The 17,053-nt window shown below is 40.8% G+C and overlaps 1 protein-coding gene across 3 annotated transcripts in view; it reads right to left on the bottom strand.

The window, feature by feature from the left end:
- The window catches only part of Pwwp2a (PWWP domain containing 2A), a 41,531-nt gene that overhangs the window by 3,375 nt on the left and 21,103 nt on the right, over nt 1-17,053 (bottom strand). The window contains exons 2-3 of one of the 3 annotated variants that reach the window (XM_059270367.1): nt 13,704-14,647; nt 2,308-2,427 (exon numbers count right to left, since the gene is read on the bottom strand). In XM_059270367.1, coding sequence (XP_059126350.1) covers nt 2,308-2,427; nt 13,704-14,647 — 1,064 coding nt within the window. Of the gene's footprint in view, nt 1-2,307; nt 2,428-12,078; nt 14,648-17,053 lie in introns of those variants that run through there. The other 2 variants (XM_059270368.1, XM_059270366.1) reach the window with 2 other exon arrangements.

The following is a 17,053-nucleotide window of genomic DNA, read 5'->3' as shown; positions in this document are numbered from 1 at the left end:
CCTCCAGTCTTTAGCTATGCCCTCAAAACTGGAGCTCAAGACCCAGGAAAGATGATCTTTGAATCAAATATATTTTAAACCAAAGATAATGCTGTTTCAATGGAATAATAAAACAAACACATAATACAGAAAGAAGAAAAAGCACTTATCTTTCCCAATATTTATCACATGCATCAAAGTCAGATCTTTCCCATGGTTTGACAGACTTGATTTTATATTAACTTCCCAGTGTTACCCTGGTTCATTTGCTCTGATCATGTAGGCCCTGGGTCAGGGCCTATAAAATAAACTTCACAGGGCATTCTGTCATGCATCTTTCAAGCAATGAAAAATGACTTCTAGCCAAAATACTGCAAACCTCAAGGTGAAGGGCCCATGTATTTGTTGCTTCTGAAAATAAGGATGATTAATGCTGATTGAAAATTCAACTTCCTGAAAATAAAATGGCTGGCTAACATGACTGCAACAGTTAACAGTCAGACTCCCAAAGAACTTCGGAAGTCAATGTACCCTTTTAAGGAGAAAGGAGACCTTTCAAAATCTGGTTTTAATGTAAGGCTTACTGAAGTTCAGTTGAAGACCAAAACAAGAAAGCCAAGGACTCCTATGAGAAGTACAGAAAACCAAAAGCTCTACCCACTCAACAGATTATATTAAGGGGGCTACCATGCCTATTTAGGTGAGAGTCCAAAATTTTTACACAATATTCAATGTCAAATGTCTCACTTTGAACCAGTATCAAGGCTACAGTTCATATGCAATGATACAATTCTCCAGAAGCTGCACAAACAGCAGGTCAAATAACCCTGGTCTATCCCCTATCCAGAAGACTGAATACTTTTTCAAAGAAAGTAATAAAAGGTAGGTTTAGGAGCTAGAGACATAACTCAGTGGTTAAGAGTACATTACTGCTGTTGCAAAGAGCCTGAGTTCTGTTCCCAACATCCACATCAGGCAGCTCCCAACTACCTGTAACTCCAGTCCAGGGGACTTAAAGCTCTCTTCTGGCTTCCAAGCACACACATCTCGCATATAGTCTCTCTCTCATACACACAAACACACACACACACACACACACACACACACACACACACACACAAATAAATAAATAAATGTAACAGACACAAACAACAAAACATAAAATGATAAGTTCAAAAGGAACAGCCAAAATACCTAAACCTTTCTTACCACGTAAGAGTCTAAAATGAAACAATTTTATACACTGTCCATTAAGTCACATACAGAAATAGATTACAACCACATTTTGATCCTATCTTACCACCTTTAAAGTTCTGACTCACCTTTTGTAAATGAAAATGAGTTTTAAGATTTATTTACTAAGCATTCACATCCATACGTTTGTCTCTTTTTCTTTTTGGAGACATGGTCTCACTATGTAGACCTGGCTATCTTGGAGTTCCCTATGTAGACCAGGCTGGCCTTGTACTTGGAGATCCACCTGCCTCTGCCTCCAAGAGTGCTGAGATTAAAGCCAAGTACCACCACACTAGGCCCCACATACATGTTCTTTTTTTTTTTCCTTTTTGTTTTTTTAAAGACAAGTCTCACTATGTAGCCCTAGCTGTCCTGAAATTCACTATGTAGATCAGACTGGCCTCGAACTCATAGAGATCCACCTGCCTCTGCCTCCCGAGTGCTGGGATTAAAGGCATGGTCCATCATGCCTGGCCACATACATATACACATTTTTTTTTCTCTTTTTAAAGGCGGATTCTCAGGTATCCTAGGCTATCCTCAGACTCACTAGAGCAGATGAGGATGATCTTGAGCTTCTGATCTTCCTGTCTCCACCTCCTGAGTGCTAGGATTAACAGGCATGTGTCATCATGTCTGGTTTACTCAGTGCTGGGGATGAACTCAGAACTTTGTGGAAGTTGACAAAGGCACTCTACCAACTGAGTCACATTCCCATTCCCTATAGTCTTATACATACAGTAGTAAGTAATGAAGAAGTTAAAGCAACAAAGATTGAAATTGAAAAAATAACCAAGTCTCGGATTTCCAGGAACAATCAGTTACCATCTAACATAAGCCTAAATGTAACGTTTGGTTCCCACCACAAGGCTGCTCTCAATACAGATGCTCACAGGAGGCTCCACTCTAGAAAACTAGCTTTTGGTTCCTGGAAATGATTACTTAGAGGAAGAATACCCAACTACCAAGGTCAATGAAAAGTTAGGAGGAAACTAATGAGTCTTTTGAAGGCTAGCCTAATCTACTTCAGGGATGGTTAAGTGATGATATGGTGCCCTCTTCACTTCGTGGCAGGGCTTAAGACAGACAGACCTGCCCGCTTCACTGTTAACTTCAATGCTCCCAGTCTGAATCCACAGTGGTCTGTCAGACACTGTAAGGGAGCAGCAGGACTCGTCACTGTCTGATGTAATAGCTGCCATTTGTTGAGACCTATGGTAGAAAAAACCAAGTTAACAAAAATAGAGCAGTCAGTTGAGTTCTTTTTAATCCATCTTACAAAAAAAAATTTAAAAAGACCAAAATTAATTTGAATCTTCCTAATGGGTTTATTCTGGATAACTTGCCAGCCTCAGACAACAAAGCTTTGGTTCTGCAGAGCCTCGATAGCCATGTGGGTATCCCAACCATGGTCAGGAGAGGGCACTCTTGTGTGCACATCCCATTAGATGCAGAATGTAACCTGGCAAGGTGCCCTACAAATGAAAGAGAAAATGCTAACTCACATTTTATGTCCCTGAGAGAAAAAAAAAAAAAAAAAAAAACCTTAGCATCTAACACTAGCCTGTTCTCGGAGCAGTCTCAATCTGGATGGTCCAGAGGGCTTAAGTTGTCACCTCACACATATTACATCATTCGGAAGCTCTGAGACCATCAAAAGCCCCTTCTCCTTGAACATTAATGATCGCCCTTGCATAGCTTCTGGTTCTAACTGGCTGAGAAGAACGTTTTTCTTAACATGATAAGCTTTCTGAGAACAGAATCTTAAATGCTGAACGTAATTCAAATGAAAAACTACTATTTTAAGACTTGTTGTTTTGCTTTGAGGCAGGGTCTTACACTACAGCCTGGGGCAGGTCTAGAACTTTGTGTAGGCCAGGCTAGCCTCAAATTCCTGCCTTGGTTTTCTAGGTGCTGGGATTGCAGGCATGAGCCAGCACATTCTGCTTTCAGTTTTATTTTTAAAGGTATTTGATTGCATACTTACTTCTATCTACACAGCCAGCTCTGGGATCATTCACTTATTATTATTATTTACTATTAAAATTCATAATCAGAGCCAGGCAGTGGTGGCACATGCCTTTAATCCCAGCACTCCAGAGACAGAGGCAGTTGGATGCCTATGAGTTCAAGGCCAGCCTGGTCTACAGAGAGTTCCAGGATAGCCAAGGATACACAGAGAAAACCTGTCTTGAAAAACTTAAAAAAAAAAAAAAAAAAAGAAATCACAATCAAGCAGGGCATCACTATGCATAACCTTAAATCTCAGCCGAAGCAAAGGCAGGTGGATCTCTGCATTCCATGCAAGCTTGGTCTACATAGCAAGTTGCTGGACAGCCAGAGCTACACAGTGAGGACTTGTCTCAATAAATTAATTCAAATTCCAGATCAGAAGCAGTACAGTTGTAAAGTATAAAAACTTCTAATGTAAGCTGTCCTGACACTGAAAAGCCCAGTGTAGAAAGACAATTACCTCTGAATTCTAGTTTAGAGGTTCAACAGTAGTAAGGTTTTACATCAGAATCTGAGTGCACTGTTAACTGAAGCAACAGCAACTACACAGGAGAAAAGGAGCCAACGCACTAACTCTTGCTTTGGGGAACGCCCAATCACGCTCCCGAGATCATCTTCCAACCACCACCTGAGCTGAGGACTACGGACAGTGGACAAACGCTGAGGGAGTTACTTTTGTTTCCCCTCCCCGCCCCCTTGGTGTGTGCGTGTTTCTTGAAACAGGGTCCCTCTACGTGACCCTGGCTTTCCTGGAACTTGCTACGTAAACCAGGTTGGCCCAGAACTCAGATCAGCCTGCTTCTACCTCCCAAGTGCTGGGGTTAAAGGGGTGCACCACCATGCTAAACCAGTCGGTTTTCTCTAAGGGTAAAGCCCTAGTAGGTCAATCATGCTCCAGTGAATGAACACCAAGGGTTACAATAAAAAATAAAAATAAATTTTAAAAACAGGACATGAAGTTGGTAGATGGATCTGGGAGCAGTTAGGGGGAGAAGATCAAAATAGTCTATGCATGCATGAATTCCTCAAAGATTTTTGTGAATGAGCATTTTGCCTGCACATATGTGTACCACATGCTTGCCTGGTGCCCATGGAAATCTGAAGGTGGCATTGGCCCCCCTACAACTGGAGTCACATATGGGTGCTGGGAAACAAACCCAGGGCCTCTGCAAGAGCAACAAGTGCTCTTAACCATACTAAGCTATCTCTTCAGCCCCAAATAACTGTACTTTTAAAAGAGAATTGGCCTTTCACTTTATGTAAACAAGAAGCAGAAAGATCAGGGATGACTCCCCTTTCCTGTTCGTTTTTTCCACTGCAGCTCTTAAAATGCTACATAAAACCTCAGCATGTCAGTTCTAATACAGTCTGCCTGGAGCATGGTGCTGATGCTAAAGATGAGCTTCCCCTCAATACTTTCACAGGGTCTTCAAATTTTCTTTGGAAACTTAGCACCCAAACAGGCTATCTACTAGGAAGAGCCATGAAACCCTGCCTGAGATGAAGTAAAAGGAAAGGTACCCCAGGAAAAGGCAGCGATCTCAAGCTCAGAAGTTACTTGTTTGTCCTTTAAGATAAATCCTGCATGCACAATGGTGCTCTCCTAGGGGCAGCAGAGATGAAGGAGCCAATCAGAAGAGGGTAAGTACACAATCACCCTTGTAGAATCAATGAAACGAGGAACAGGAGGCCATGCTTAGTGCAAAGCTTGGCCTGAAAAAGTGAAAGATTCTGACTATATGCATGGACCTATGATTCCACTAAACACTCATAAATTCCAATACAAATATGATGCAATGTGAGCAAGAATGACATGCAGAAGTGACATCTCTTTGCAGAGACATTCTGGTTTTGTAAGCAGTTACTGATTCCATGTCTGAGCTTTAGACAAACAGCACAGAGTTCTTCCCAGGTTACTTGGACTCACATCAAGACGTACCACTACCAGACAGATCCTCCACTAAAAACACACTGGAGGGGAAGGAAGGACTGACCATCCGTTTGTGATCAAAAGCATCTCAAAATGAACCATGAGTAACAATGACTATCCTCTGGGAACTATGACCTTGGCACACCCACATTCAGTCTCCTACTCAGTACATGTGTAAACTGATGTCCACTTGTTAAAATGTCAAGTCTCCAAGAACATACAGAAGCTGTGCAGATGGGCCAACTTCAAAGTGACAAGGGCAGCTTGTAGCTCCTTTGTAAGGCTCTCCTAACAGGACTCTGCTGCATGGAGACCTAAGCTCAGATTCTTGTCCTACCTCTGGAAAGGATTTGGAATGTGGAGGATTTAGAGGTGGTGACCGATTACTTTACATGTCTAAGTCAGTCTTCCTCCTTCAGTTACAAGGAGATGATCATTTCTTTTGTGTACATACACAAGAGCCTGTGTGTGCTGGTCAGAGGACAATTTACAGTTGTCAGTTCTCTCCTTCTCCCTTGTCCCCAGAGATCAAACTCAGACTGCCAGGTTTGGCAGCAAGCTCCTTTGACCACTGCACCTTCTCACCAGCCCTAGATGAACTTATTTCTACCTATGCCTATGCTTACCGGGAGCAGAATGAGAGAGTACTAGATAGTCTTCAAGCACATTAAATATGATACTATCGTGAACTTTAATAATGGTTTCTATAGCTCATATATAATTCCCATGACCTCCAATAGTTAGCCTCCATAAATGCCAGCTAAAACCAGCCAGTTTCGCCAGACATGGTGGCAAGAACTGTAATCTCAGAACTCTGAGGTAAAAGCAGGTCAACAGTTCAAGGCCAATCTCAAAACAAAACAAAAACCACCCAAACTCCCAGGGAGTATATGCTACCTCTAGCTACCGTGATTACAAAAACTTAATAAAACATTCCATTTATGCTAAGTATACAATGTTTAACAGGTAGTATTAAAAGCTACCAAAATGAAGTTTACCATGCTATTACAAAAACTTAAAACATTCCATTTATGCTAAGTGTACAATGTTTAACAGATAGTATTAAAAGCTACCAAAATGAAGATTCTCTGCTACACACAGGCCTTGTACCAGGCACTCTTCTATTGCTTTAAAGACAAAAATTCTGAGGTGGTGCTACTCATTCTGCCCATTTCACAGATGACGACACTGAGGTAACCTGCCTAAGACCGCACTGCTTGTAAGAAACAGATTGAAAGCAGACTAGTGCATCTGGCTCGAGAGCTCACACTTTTAAAAAGTGGAAAACAATATTCTTTGTTTGAGAAGGGCCTGCTGTCAAGCAGGGCTGATGGCAAACTGTTAGCCATCCAACTGTTACTAGCTCCTTTATTCACATCTGGATGGCACACTCACTTTTCTACATCAACAACCTCTGTAAGTTACAACAAAAAGCTTCCATTTCATTTTTCTAGAGGGAGGAAATACATTCCTCGGGCTTTCGATAGTTTGATTTGGTTTTGCTTTTATGGGGGCACACAAAGTAAGTCAGTCTTACTATGTAGCCTGGGCTAGCCTCAGATCAGGATTCTCCTGTCTCCACACCAGGCTTCTTTAATAGCTTCTAAGAGAATCTTACATGAGTGTTAAATAAGAGACAGCAATGATTGCAAAATACCTTGAACAGTTAGAGACACTCTGGCTAAAATTTACCACACAATATAATTTGATGTTTTGTTTTTTAAGACAGGCTTTCTCTGTATAGCCCTGGCTGTCCTAGAATTCTGTAGACCGGGCTGGCCTCGAACTCAGAGATCTGCCTGCTTTTTCCTCCCGAATGCTGGGATTAAAGGTGTATGCCACCACTGCCCAGCATATTTTTTTTTCTTCTTGAAAAAAGTGTAACCATAAAAGCCACTCCAGGCCTAGTGTGCTAGCTCATGCCTGTAATTACAACACTCAGGCGCAGGAGACAGAAGGTGGAGACAAGAGAATGTCAAGTTTGAAGCCAGCCTAGGCTACATGAGACCTTGTTTCAAACAATAAAAAACCTAACAAACTTGCACACACAAAGGCAGAGAGAAGAGAGAACAAGAACATGCCCGATATACTTCAGCTATGAAGGACTTAACTTTCCTTGTATAGAAATTATGAGGTCTGTCTTTCCTTTTTTCTTCTAAGACAGATCCATGTAGTGCAGACTGGTCTCAAACCTATTTAACCAATGCTTACCTTCCTGACTCATATTCCTGCTTTTTACAAAATTTCTAGGAAACTACTGCAAATTTGTCTTCACATCTCTAGAGCTGGGCACAGTAGTGCAGGCCTACAATCCTGATACTTCAGAAATCAGAAGTCAGTGTCCAGTACCCTGGAACTGGAGTTTCAGGCTGCTGTGAGCTGCCTGATGTGGGTGCTGGGTACAGTATACACTTTCATCTGCTGACCCAGCTGTCCAACCTCCATTATTATCAAAGTCATTTAAATGGCTCCATTATTCATAAAAATTATCCAAGCAGTTGTTACTATTTGAAGAAGATAATTTTAATTAATTAAAAATTACTTAGTAGGTGAATGTAGTCATATTAATTCACCTAACTTTTACTAAGGCATTAAGTATAATGCATATTAGCACGGTTAGCTAGAGAATCTCCCCATGTAGGACTGCAGGTACACAGCAAGGAGTACTGGAAGCAAGCATTCCCGGTACCAACTCTGAGCACATTTAAAATTAGAAGATTATAAGCCACTCATTTGAGGCAATGATTGTCCTGGGCTAGAAACCAGCCTGGGCTTGAGTGACCTAGTTTCAAAAAACCAAAATGACAAAAGAGAAAAAAAAAAAAAAGCAAAGAAAAACATCCAGATTACAGATGGACAGTGGTCGTGGTCACACAATACATACTTAACCACTTTTAAAACTGTACACCTGGGTGCCGAGGAGATGGCTTAGAGTCCCAAAGGCTTTCTTAGCACCTACATCAGGTGGCTCACAACGACCTACTCCAGGGGTTCTAACACCCTTTTACCCTCTGAAGGCATTTGTACATGTGGCATGCATACACACACACACACACACACACACACACACACACACACACACACACAAATTATTTTTTTAATTGTATGACTAAAATGGTTTTAAGATGGAAGGCAGGGGCCACACATGCTCTACTTAGCAAGGCTACACAATGAGACCCTATCTAACGAATAGGAAAAGGTAAAACTTCAGAGTTGGTATGGTAGGATCCCAATACTCAAGTAGCTGAGGCAGAAAAACCACACTGCTTGTCCAACCAGCCTGGACCACAGAACAAAATCCTCTAAGAAGCAAATAGCCCCCAAAATGGTAAATTTTAGGTCATGTCTATTTAAATATGTATAAAATTATAATTCATTTTAATAAGACAAAGTTATTTTTAACTAAAGACACGGGGGAAGTAAGAGGGAAATCCCAGCTGGGGAGCATCACAAAGACAAATTGAAATGGTGCCCCTTTTTGACTATGGAATCTATTATCATGGAAAAAATACCCAAATACTCTGCTAAAACTATAATTTATCCCTGTGACTTTTTAATTAATGCAATTGTGGCTGAATGAAAGCCTGAATACAGTAATCGTACATAACCTGTAGAAGCACAGTAAGAGCCTTTCAAGTCCGAACCAGGTGGAAATAGTAAAGGCAGCTTGGCCACTTACTGCGGCCTGGCAGGAAATGGAAAGGTACCAGCCCAACAGTAGCTCTCAATTCCGGATATTTACATTAGTGTCAACAGCTGTATTAGCACAGCCCCAAAGCAAAAACTGATTCGTTCCTCCTTAGAAAACAACCTGCACAGTCAGGTGGTGGTGGTGCATGCTTTTAGTCCTGGCACTGAGAAGCAGAGGCAAGCAGATCTCTGTGAGTTTAAGGCCAACCTGGTCTACAAAGTGAGTTCCAGGACAGCCAGGGTGGTTACACAGAGAAAGTCTATCTCAAAAAAAACAGGAAACAAAAAATTTTAAAAAAGGAAAGAAAGAAAATGACCTTCACTGTCTCTGGCCAATTCCTTATTGGAAAGGATCACTTACCATAAATCCTTGAACTAAAACCTTCACTACTAACTTTTCTAGACATGTCAGTGTACCACCAATTCAGCACAAACCATAGAACATTCACAAATTAGATGAGAAAATCTAACTTTAAATGTATACTGTAAATTTCTGATTTCTGCTCAGTTATTCCGTATAGAGGAAAACTGGTCCTTTGCAATGTCTGAATATGTTTCCTTCAATAACCAACTTTAGAAGGGCACAGCCTCTCTTAATGGAGTAAAACTCAGACCTATTAAGACATTCATCTAAGCTGATTTTAGTATCAGTCCCATGTTGCCTACCTACAATGTCTTCAGAGCAAAGTTCCTGTTTGTTCCACTTAGTACTAAGCTACAATCACCATCACTAACATTTTGTTCCCAGCCACATGTGTTGGTGCATACCTATAATACCAAAACAGAAGAGCCCAAGGCCAGCCTGGGTTATGTAGTAAGATCCTGCTCCAAACTTTAAGAAAAAGAAAAATCTGTCAAAACTACTTAGGAGACTGGAGATGATGAAGCTGTTAGCAGAATGCCTGGCTAGTACAAAAAAAAGCCTGGGTTCAATCCCCATCATCACATAAACTGGGTGTAGTGGTGAACACCAGAATCCCAGCATGAGAGTGAGGCAGGAGGTAGTGAGCTGAAGGCCAGCCTGGGATACATGAAACAAAACAAAACATTTAGGGACAAATCAAGTCATAGATTTCAGACCAGTGAATCCTAGTCTCCCCAACTCCTTCACAAGACTTTCCTACAGGTCTCTTGTTCTGTGGGAATAAACTAAAATTGAATTTAAAGACCTTCTAAAGACCAGGACACTTCCTGTTTCCCAAATTCTAAAAAAGAAAAACACAGCTTTGAGGTTTTTAAATTTCTAAAGACACCATTTAAAAAAAATTTTTTTCTCCTCCCTCCTCTCTTCCCTTTCCCTCCCCCAACTCCCATCTATCCCCCACATCCACTCCTTCTCCACTCAGAAAGGGGCAGGTCTCCCATGGGAGTCTACAAAGCATGTCAGATTGCACTGAAACAGGACCAAGCTCTCCCCCCACCCCACCCCCTTTGCTGGGTGAGGCATCGGGGAATAGGTTCCAAAAAGCCAGCTCATGAGCCATGGACAGGTGCTGATCCCACTGCTGGGGCCTCACAGACAGACCAAGCTACACAACTGTAAAGACACCATTTTTACAACTTGCTCACTTGGTTTCTGCCCTTGCTCATCCTTGTCTTTTAGCCAATTTTCTTACCTTGGAGATTTGTCTAAGCCAATTTTCTCTCTGCAGGGAGAAAACAAACCAAACCAAAAAATGCCCACTTGGGTTACCACTATACAAAAAGTGCCCTTTATCTTCTCAGAGAAAACTTTGTATCTCCACTTGCATTAGCCACTAGACGGTCACCTTGCTTGGGAAACTCTATTGAAATATTTTTTTAAAAAAGTCTCTCACTACGTAGACCAGGCTGGAACTAGAACTAGAACCAGGCCTAGAACTCACTCTGTAGACCAGGCTGGCCTCAAACTCAGAGACATGATCAGTCTGCTAGGACTAAAGATGTGCACCAGCACACACTGCCAAGTACATTTATTTTTTTGACCAGGAACTCATTATGTAGCCTGGGCGATCTCAAACTCACTCAAATCCTCTTGCCTCCATCTCTCAAATGCTAGGATTGATAGAACGCACCACCACACCTAGCTGAATGTTATTTCCATACTCCACAAACACAGATTATATTTCCCTTGTAGCTTCTGAAATAACACAAATGGTTTATGCCATAAAGATACATTTGCCAAAGCATCTAACTATATTAACAACACCTACTTTCAAAGTCACTATTACAACAAAACAGCCCAGATCACTACACAAAGCTTTAAAATTACCTTTTAGGTGACTCTTGCTTAAATCAATTTTTCAAAGATACCCAAATAAGTAAGTATTTTAATCTAAAACAAATATTCAGAAAACCTAAAAAGATATTTCCCTTATAAGCCCTCCATCATATGGTGAACTTTCAGCCTGTCATAATCAGATCATTTTAAACAGTATCTGTTTGCAGGAAAGAATATGCATCTTTTTTTATTGTGTGTTTATTAAAATCAAAAAGCATTGACTAAGTTCCCCAAAAAATATTCTATTTTTTTTCCCAAAAATAATCAGGTATCAAGCTTAAGGAAGCTAATTTCCAAATTTCATTAATCTTTATTAATTCCATAGTAACTAATATATCTCATACTGGATTACTTTAGAAATCCACAAAAAAAAAAAAAAAAAACACCTTTTTATATTTCAAGTAAGTACCAAACTGAAATTATATCAAATTTAAAAAACAAAAATTAAAAAAGCTTGGAAGCAACTTAATTTCTGAGATTCTCTTGCCTCCACAGGCAGACTACTTTCCCAACACTGGGGAGGCAGACACAGAGGCAGGCATGACTCTGAGCTCAATCAGCCTGGCCAGCCAGAGTGATGGAGTGAGACTCCCTCAAAAGCACATTTTAGTCGGACCACTAGCCCCAAACGCAGTGCTGAGGCAGAAGACCAAATAGAGCAGACCAACTATGATTACCTCGTTTTTATAGCATGTGATCGCTTATTAAGGCTAAAATTGAAAAAAATTAAAAAGCATTCCTAAGAGGTTGTTGGGAACTAGAGTTCTATCAGATGGCATTACTACAGAGCCTCTTGCTATCTGAATTTTACCTATTCTCAGATAGTATTCCCTAACAGGGCAAATAGAAAGCTAAATTTGATTTCTCACCTGAATAATTTTCTACTATTTTGAAACTGTTCAAAGCTTTTTGAGAAACACACACAAATAATTTGGATTTAGTTGATTTTATTTACAGCTTTTTTTTTTTTTTTACATTTCAATGCATTACACAATTACATTTTTCTCATTTTCTGACCTGCAAACAGATTACCTTAAATGGAAATGCTTCTTAAAAATTATCAAATTAGGTACATCCAAAATGCAACAATTACACATGACATTAATTCACAAAGTGTAAATTACTAAGGCTCTGTCCTAAAAATTTAGGACCAGCCAGTCAGGAGAAATCTGACCAAATGTTCACTCAACTACTCACATACCCCAAACAAAACCTATCTAAACTTCCCAACCAAAAGTCTGAAGTTTGTTATGTTCCCATTAGACAAGAGTGGTGTGGTGACTCAAGCCTGTTCAGTCTTAATAGTTTTAACCCTAAATACTGGACAATGTGTCTACAACTAAACAGCAAGCATCCCAATTTGTCATAGCAAGCATCTCAGTTTGTCCAACACCCAACACCCAATATCAAATGTTTATACCATTATGTGCATAGAAAGTCTACATGTTCACTAATTATTAAACAAGCAGTCATTAAATATCCACTGTCCCCAGCTCACCAGCCCTTACTAAACCCCCCATATGCAGCCTGTGTCACATGGTGACAGGCAATAGTTTATATGTGTGTGTATATACAATAGGTACAAAATGGCAATTAACAGTCCCTGCAAAAATTCAGTTTCATTTGAGGCTATGGCTTCTGTGCCTTAGGATGGTTTTAGATTTCAAAACTGGAAAACACTGCTAAAAAATCTCAGTTCCTTAAGAGAAAATTTGACAGCATGTTCAGTTTTCAGCTTCTTAGTCTAAAAATGGCTATATAAGTATAAAAAGCCAACTGAGTGCAACTTCTTTCCAGTTTGGCCAAGCTAGCTGGTGGAAAGGATTTCTAACTAGCCAGGGAACTGCGCCGCTCCAGCGGTTCTCGCCTACCTTACTGTCCATGTTCACGTTTCAAACTGTGTCAACAAAGACCGCACTTCAGGGGTCAGCTGCTTAGCAGCCTTAGCTGCCTCTGTGATAGCCCTGCGATACAGACCCTTTCTCCTCTTATTAAAGCGTAACTGGAAGTTTTCTAGAAAGGGGGAGAGTTGTGAAAGAGCAAGGAAAGATGTTGTTGGAGATGCAAACCATGAAATACGGGCCTCCTGTCGGGCTAAAAGGCCGTTATCTTTCCGGCTTACAGTTATGGTAAGAATTTGGGCTGGCCACCATGGGAAGCCATATATCTTGGCCCAAACAATGTCCCCTACACATATGGTCCTGCCATCTGGTGTGATACACTTAGAGACATTTTTGGAAAAGATTTTCATTTTCAAGGAATTGCTGAGACTTTTCTCCTCCTTTGAAGAGGAGGAAGTGGAAGGTGCACGCATACTGCCTGGAGGAAAGACAAAGCTCTCAGAAGAGCTACACTCCGAGTTGGAGGATTTCACATCATCCATGCTATCAATGCTACACACTGAAGCACTGCAAGAGTCAGATTTCTCTTGATTTAGGGTCAGGTAAACAGAGAGATTGCTTTTGCTGCCCTTTTGGCCCACCGTCTGCAGATCCTCCTGCTCACCGGGCACATACACTTCGCTTGTGTCCTGAACCTCACTGGCGGCCTCTTCCGGGCCTTCTGAGGGACTCTGATTTTCTGAAGGGGCCTCACCTGCTGAGCGGGTGGAGGTGCAGCGAGACTGCGGCTTAGGGGCCAGCTTGCCACTCCGAATTTTCTCCAGTCCTGTCTTCAGAGAAGAGTCATTTTCTTCGTTCCTGTACCTTTGTGGTTTTAAACGCACCCGAGGTGGGAGGGAACCTGAGCTAGGATTCTGATAGCGACGTGTGAAATGGACTTTCGAGTGTGTGTTTTTGGAAGTGGAGGTTTCACTTTGCTTCTTCTGTGCCTTTTCTTTGGCAATTTTCAATACTTCCCGAGCTTTTGCATGATCCATGTTCTTGCTCTGGAGCACCTTCTTGGTACTTAACTGAGCTTTTGACGTGTTTGCCTGAGCAGAAACTTTGACTACCCTGCCTCTGCTGTGAGCAATGTTGGAAACCCTCACCACAGCGTTTCTTCTCTGGCTTTCGTTTTGGTTTTTCCCATCCACTTTATGGTCAGTTTTCAGTTTCTTGTTCACAGTAGCTACACTGTCATTTCTCCGTTTTTTATCTTCATACCTAGAAGAGTCACTGCTACCCTTCCTAATTTCCTTCTTTTCTGCAACAACACTGTTTTTACACTTATCACACAGGACTTGCCTGGGCCGTAGCTTAATCGCATTCATAATTGAAGTGGGTTCTTCCCTGTACATTTTTCGTTTGGGTCGCTTAATTTTGCGAGGAGGTGGCTGAGGTATTGATTGGTTATATGTGTCCCTGATAAACAAGGGGGGAGGATAAGGTGCTCCTTCGTGGAAGAGAGGAGGTGGTTTGGAAGTCCACAGGCGCTCAGGAGGAGGGACTGGAGAAAGGTCCTCGGGAACAGCACCATTCACTTCCCGCTTGACTTCTATCCCTTCTTGGAATGTGTTACTTTGGAGCTGCATGGCGTCCGGTTTATCCTTATATTCCCTTTTGGGAAATACTGTCACAGGGATCCCATGGGGCCCAAACCTTTAAGGAAATGGAAGAACAAAAGAAAGCTAGTGAGTTGACATCTGTAACTCAACGTCTGAAATGTAGTCAACTTTGTAAGTATCTATACAATAAAAGTCAAAAATATACCACTGCTCTCGCCGAAGTAATGAAAATCTCCACTTCTTTTGGTTCCATACTTTAGAGAAAACCAGAAATAACCTAAATGGTTACCCTAAACAATACCAGAATAGCTAGCTTTACTTAAAAGAGACCTTTCTGTTATCAGACAGATTAATATGAAATGCCATGTGGTAGTATACTCACTGAACCATGAACATTTTTAGTAAATGCAATCATACATTAGATATAATAATTTTCCTCTCAAAAGCTTAATAAAAGACAGGGGTGGTGGTACCTGTCTGTAATTCCCATACTCAAGAGGCTAAGACAGGAAGATCTCAAGTTCCAGGCCAATTCAGATATTCAAATTATTTCCAATGCTGACAGGAATAGAGCTGTGTGATTTCAAAGTTTGTTTGGTTTTTGTTGTTGTTGTTGTTTTTCCAGACAGGGTTTCTCTGTGTAGTTTTTGATGCCTGTCCTGGATCTCGCTCTGTAGACCAGGCTGGCTTCGAACTCAGAGATCCATCTTGCTCTGCCTCCCGAGTGCTGGGATTAAAGGCGTGTGCCACCAGCACCTGGCTCAAAGTTTGTTTTTTTTAATACTTTGCATGTATGGATGTTTTAGCTTCATGAATATCTATGTGTACCATGAGTGCAAGCACCTTCAGAAGCCAGAAGAGAGTACCTGGGACTGGAGTTACAAACTATTGTGAGCTGGGGACCATGTAGGTGCTGGGGACTGAACCCAGTTCATCTGGAAAAGCAGTCTTTAACTGATGAGTCATCACTTCACTGCCTGCCACATCGCCACCCCCGTACCCCAGGAGTTTCAAACTTTTTGAAAACACATACTACATTCAGAAATAATTCCAGCAGGGCAGAGTAGCACATATCTGTAGTGGCAGTACCAAGAAAGAGTGTGACAAAGGATTCTGAGTTCAAAGCCAACTTGTACGACACAGCAAAACCTCTTGTCTCAAAGAGAAAACTAAAGAAAAAAAGAAAGGAAAAGTATTTTCCAATGTAATCCAATTTAAAAACCAGTTACACAGCAGGTGTACATGCCTCGATCCCAGGTTCTGTACATAATGGGAATGTGCAGAAAAGAGGGCATCAGTGAAAACCGTTTCTCATACAAACCTAGAAATCTAACTGATTTAATGCACTGGGGCTGAAATACAGAAACGTTAAATTAAATTTGCTGTATTCATTGCCTTCATATAAAAATGAAACCATACTCCAAGTAATCTCAGTGTATGCCAGCGTATGTATGTCAGCTTGCTTATTCTAAACACTGAAATGGTAGCAGCTGGCACAAGATGATGCTAATGCCAGTCTTATGAGGCAAAGTTACGAGAACCCAAGGTCAGAAGCAGGCTAGACAGGTAGAACCCTGTAAACTGAATGAAAATGTTTTCTATAGGTCAATTTTCCCCCAAGAACAAGTTTTTAGTTTTTCCTTTGTTTTTTATGTGCCTGTCCTCTTAAATGCTCTCCAATGGTTCAGAATAACTGGTTACGAAAACATTGTAACCAGTCATGGCTTAAGGCCAGTCATGGTGGCTCATGCCTTTAAGTTTAGCAATCAGGAGGCAAAGACAGGAGATCTCTGTGAGTTCCCTAGTTCCAGAACAGCCAGGACTAGAGAAAGAGACCCTGTCTCAAAAACAAACAAACAGAAAAAAAAAAGATAGCCTCTAATGATCCTCTCTAAAAAATAATAAATCTTTGGGGCTGGAGAACTTAAACATAATAATCTTAGCGATTTCATTTTTTAAATAAAGTTCAAAAAAATTTTTTTTGAAATAGGGTCTCACAGTGTATTCCAGGCTGGCCTAGAAGTTGCTATATAGTACAAGCTGGCCTTAATCAGACCCTCCTGCTGCCTCACAAGGGCTGGAGTGACAAGCATATGTCTCCATACCCAGCTGATCTAAAGTGAAGTTTTCAGCTCTTATCAACTGTACATTTTAGTTATGCATGTATAAAATAAGGTTAGTTCCCAGCTCATGGATAGTAATCCTCAACAAACTCATCAACAAATATTAGGCATAAATTTTACTTCATTTAAATAGTTTTATATTTTACTAATGTAGAACTTAGAATTCTCATATCTTACTCACCAATTACTTATATCTAGACTGAACAGCAGTAAGCACTCTTAACCACTAAAAAGAAACATCTCCCTGGCCCCAAAAATATTTAAATAATTACAAAATTACCTCAAAAATAAATCACTTTTAGAGAAAAAAGAGATCACATGTCTTCACTCATCATGTTGCTACCCCACATGGACAGTGAGACACTAGTTATAAAACC

The sequence above is a fragment of the Peromyscus eremicus genome, chromosome 8a (genome assembly GCF_949786415.1).
Source record: "Peromyscus eremicus chromosome 8a, PerEre_H2_v1, whole genome shotgun sequence".
Lineage (NCBI taxonomy): Eukaryota > Metazoa > Chordata > Mammalia > Rodentia > Cricetidae > Peromyscus > Peromyscus eremicus.
This window is presented reverse-complemented; position numbering and strand designations above follow the sequence as displayed.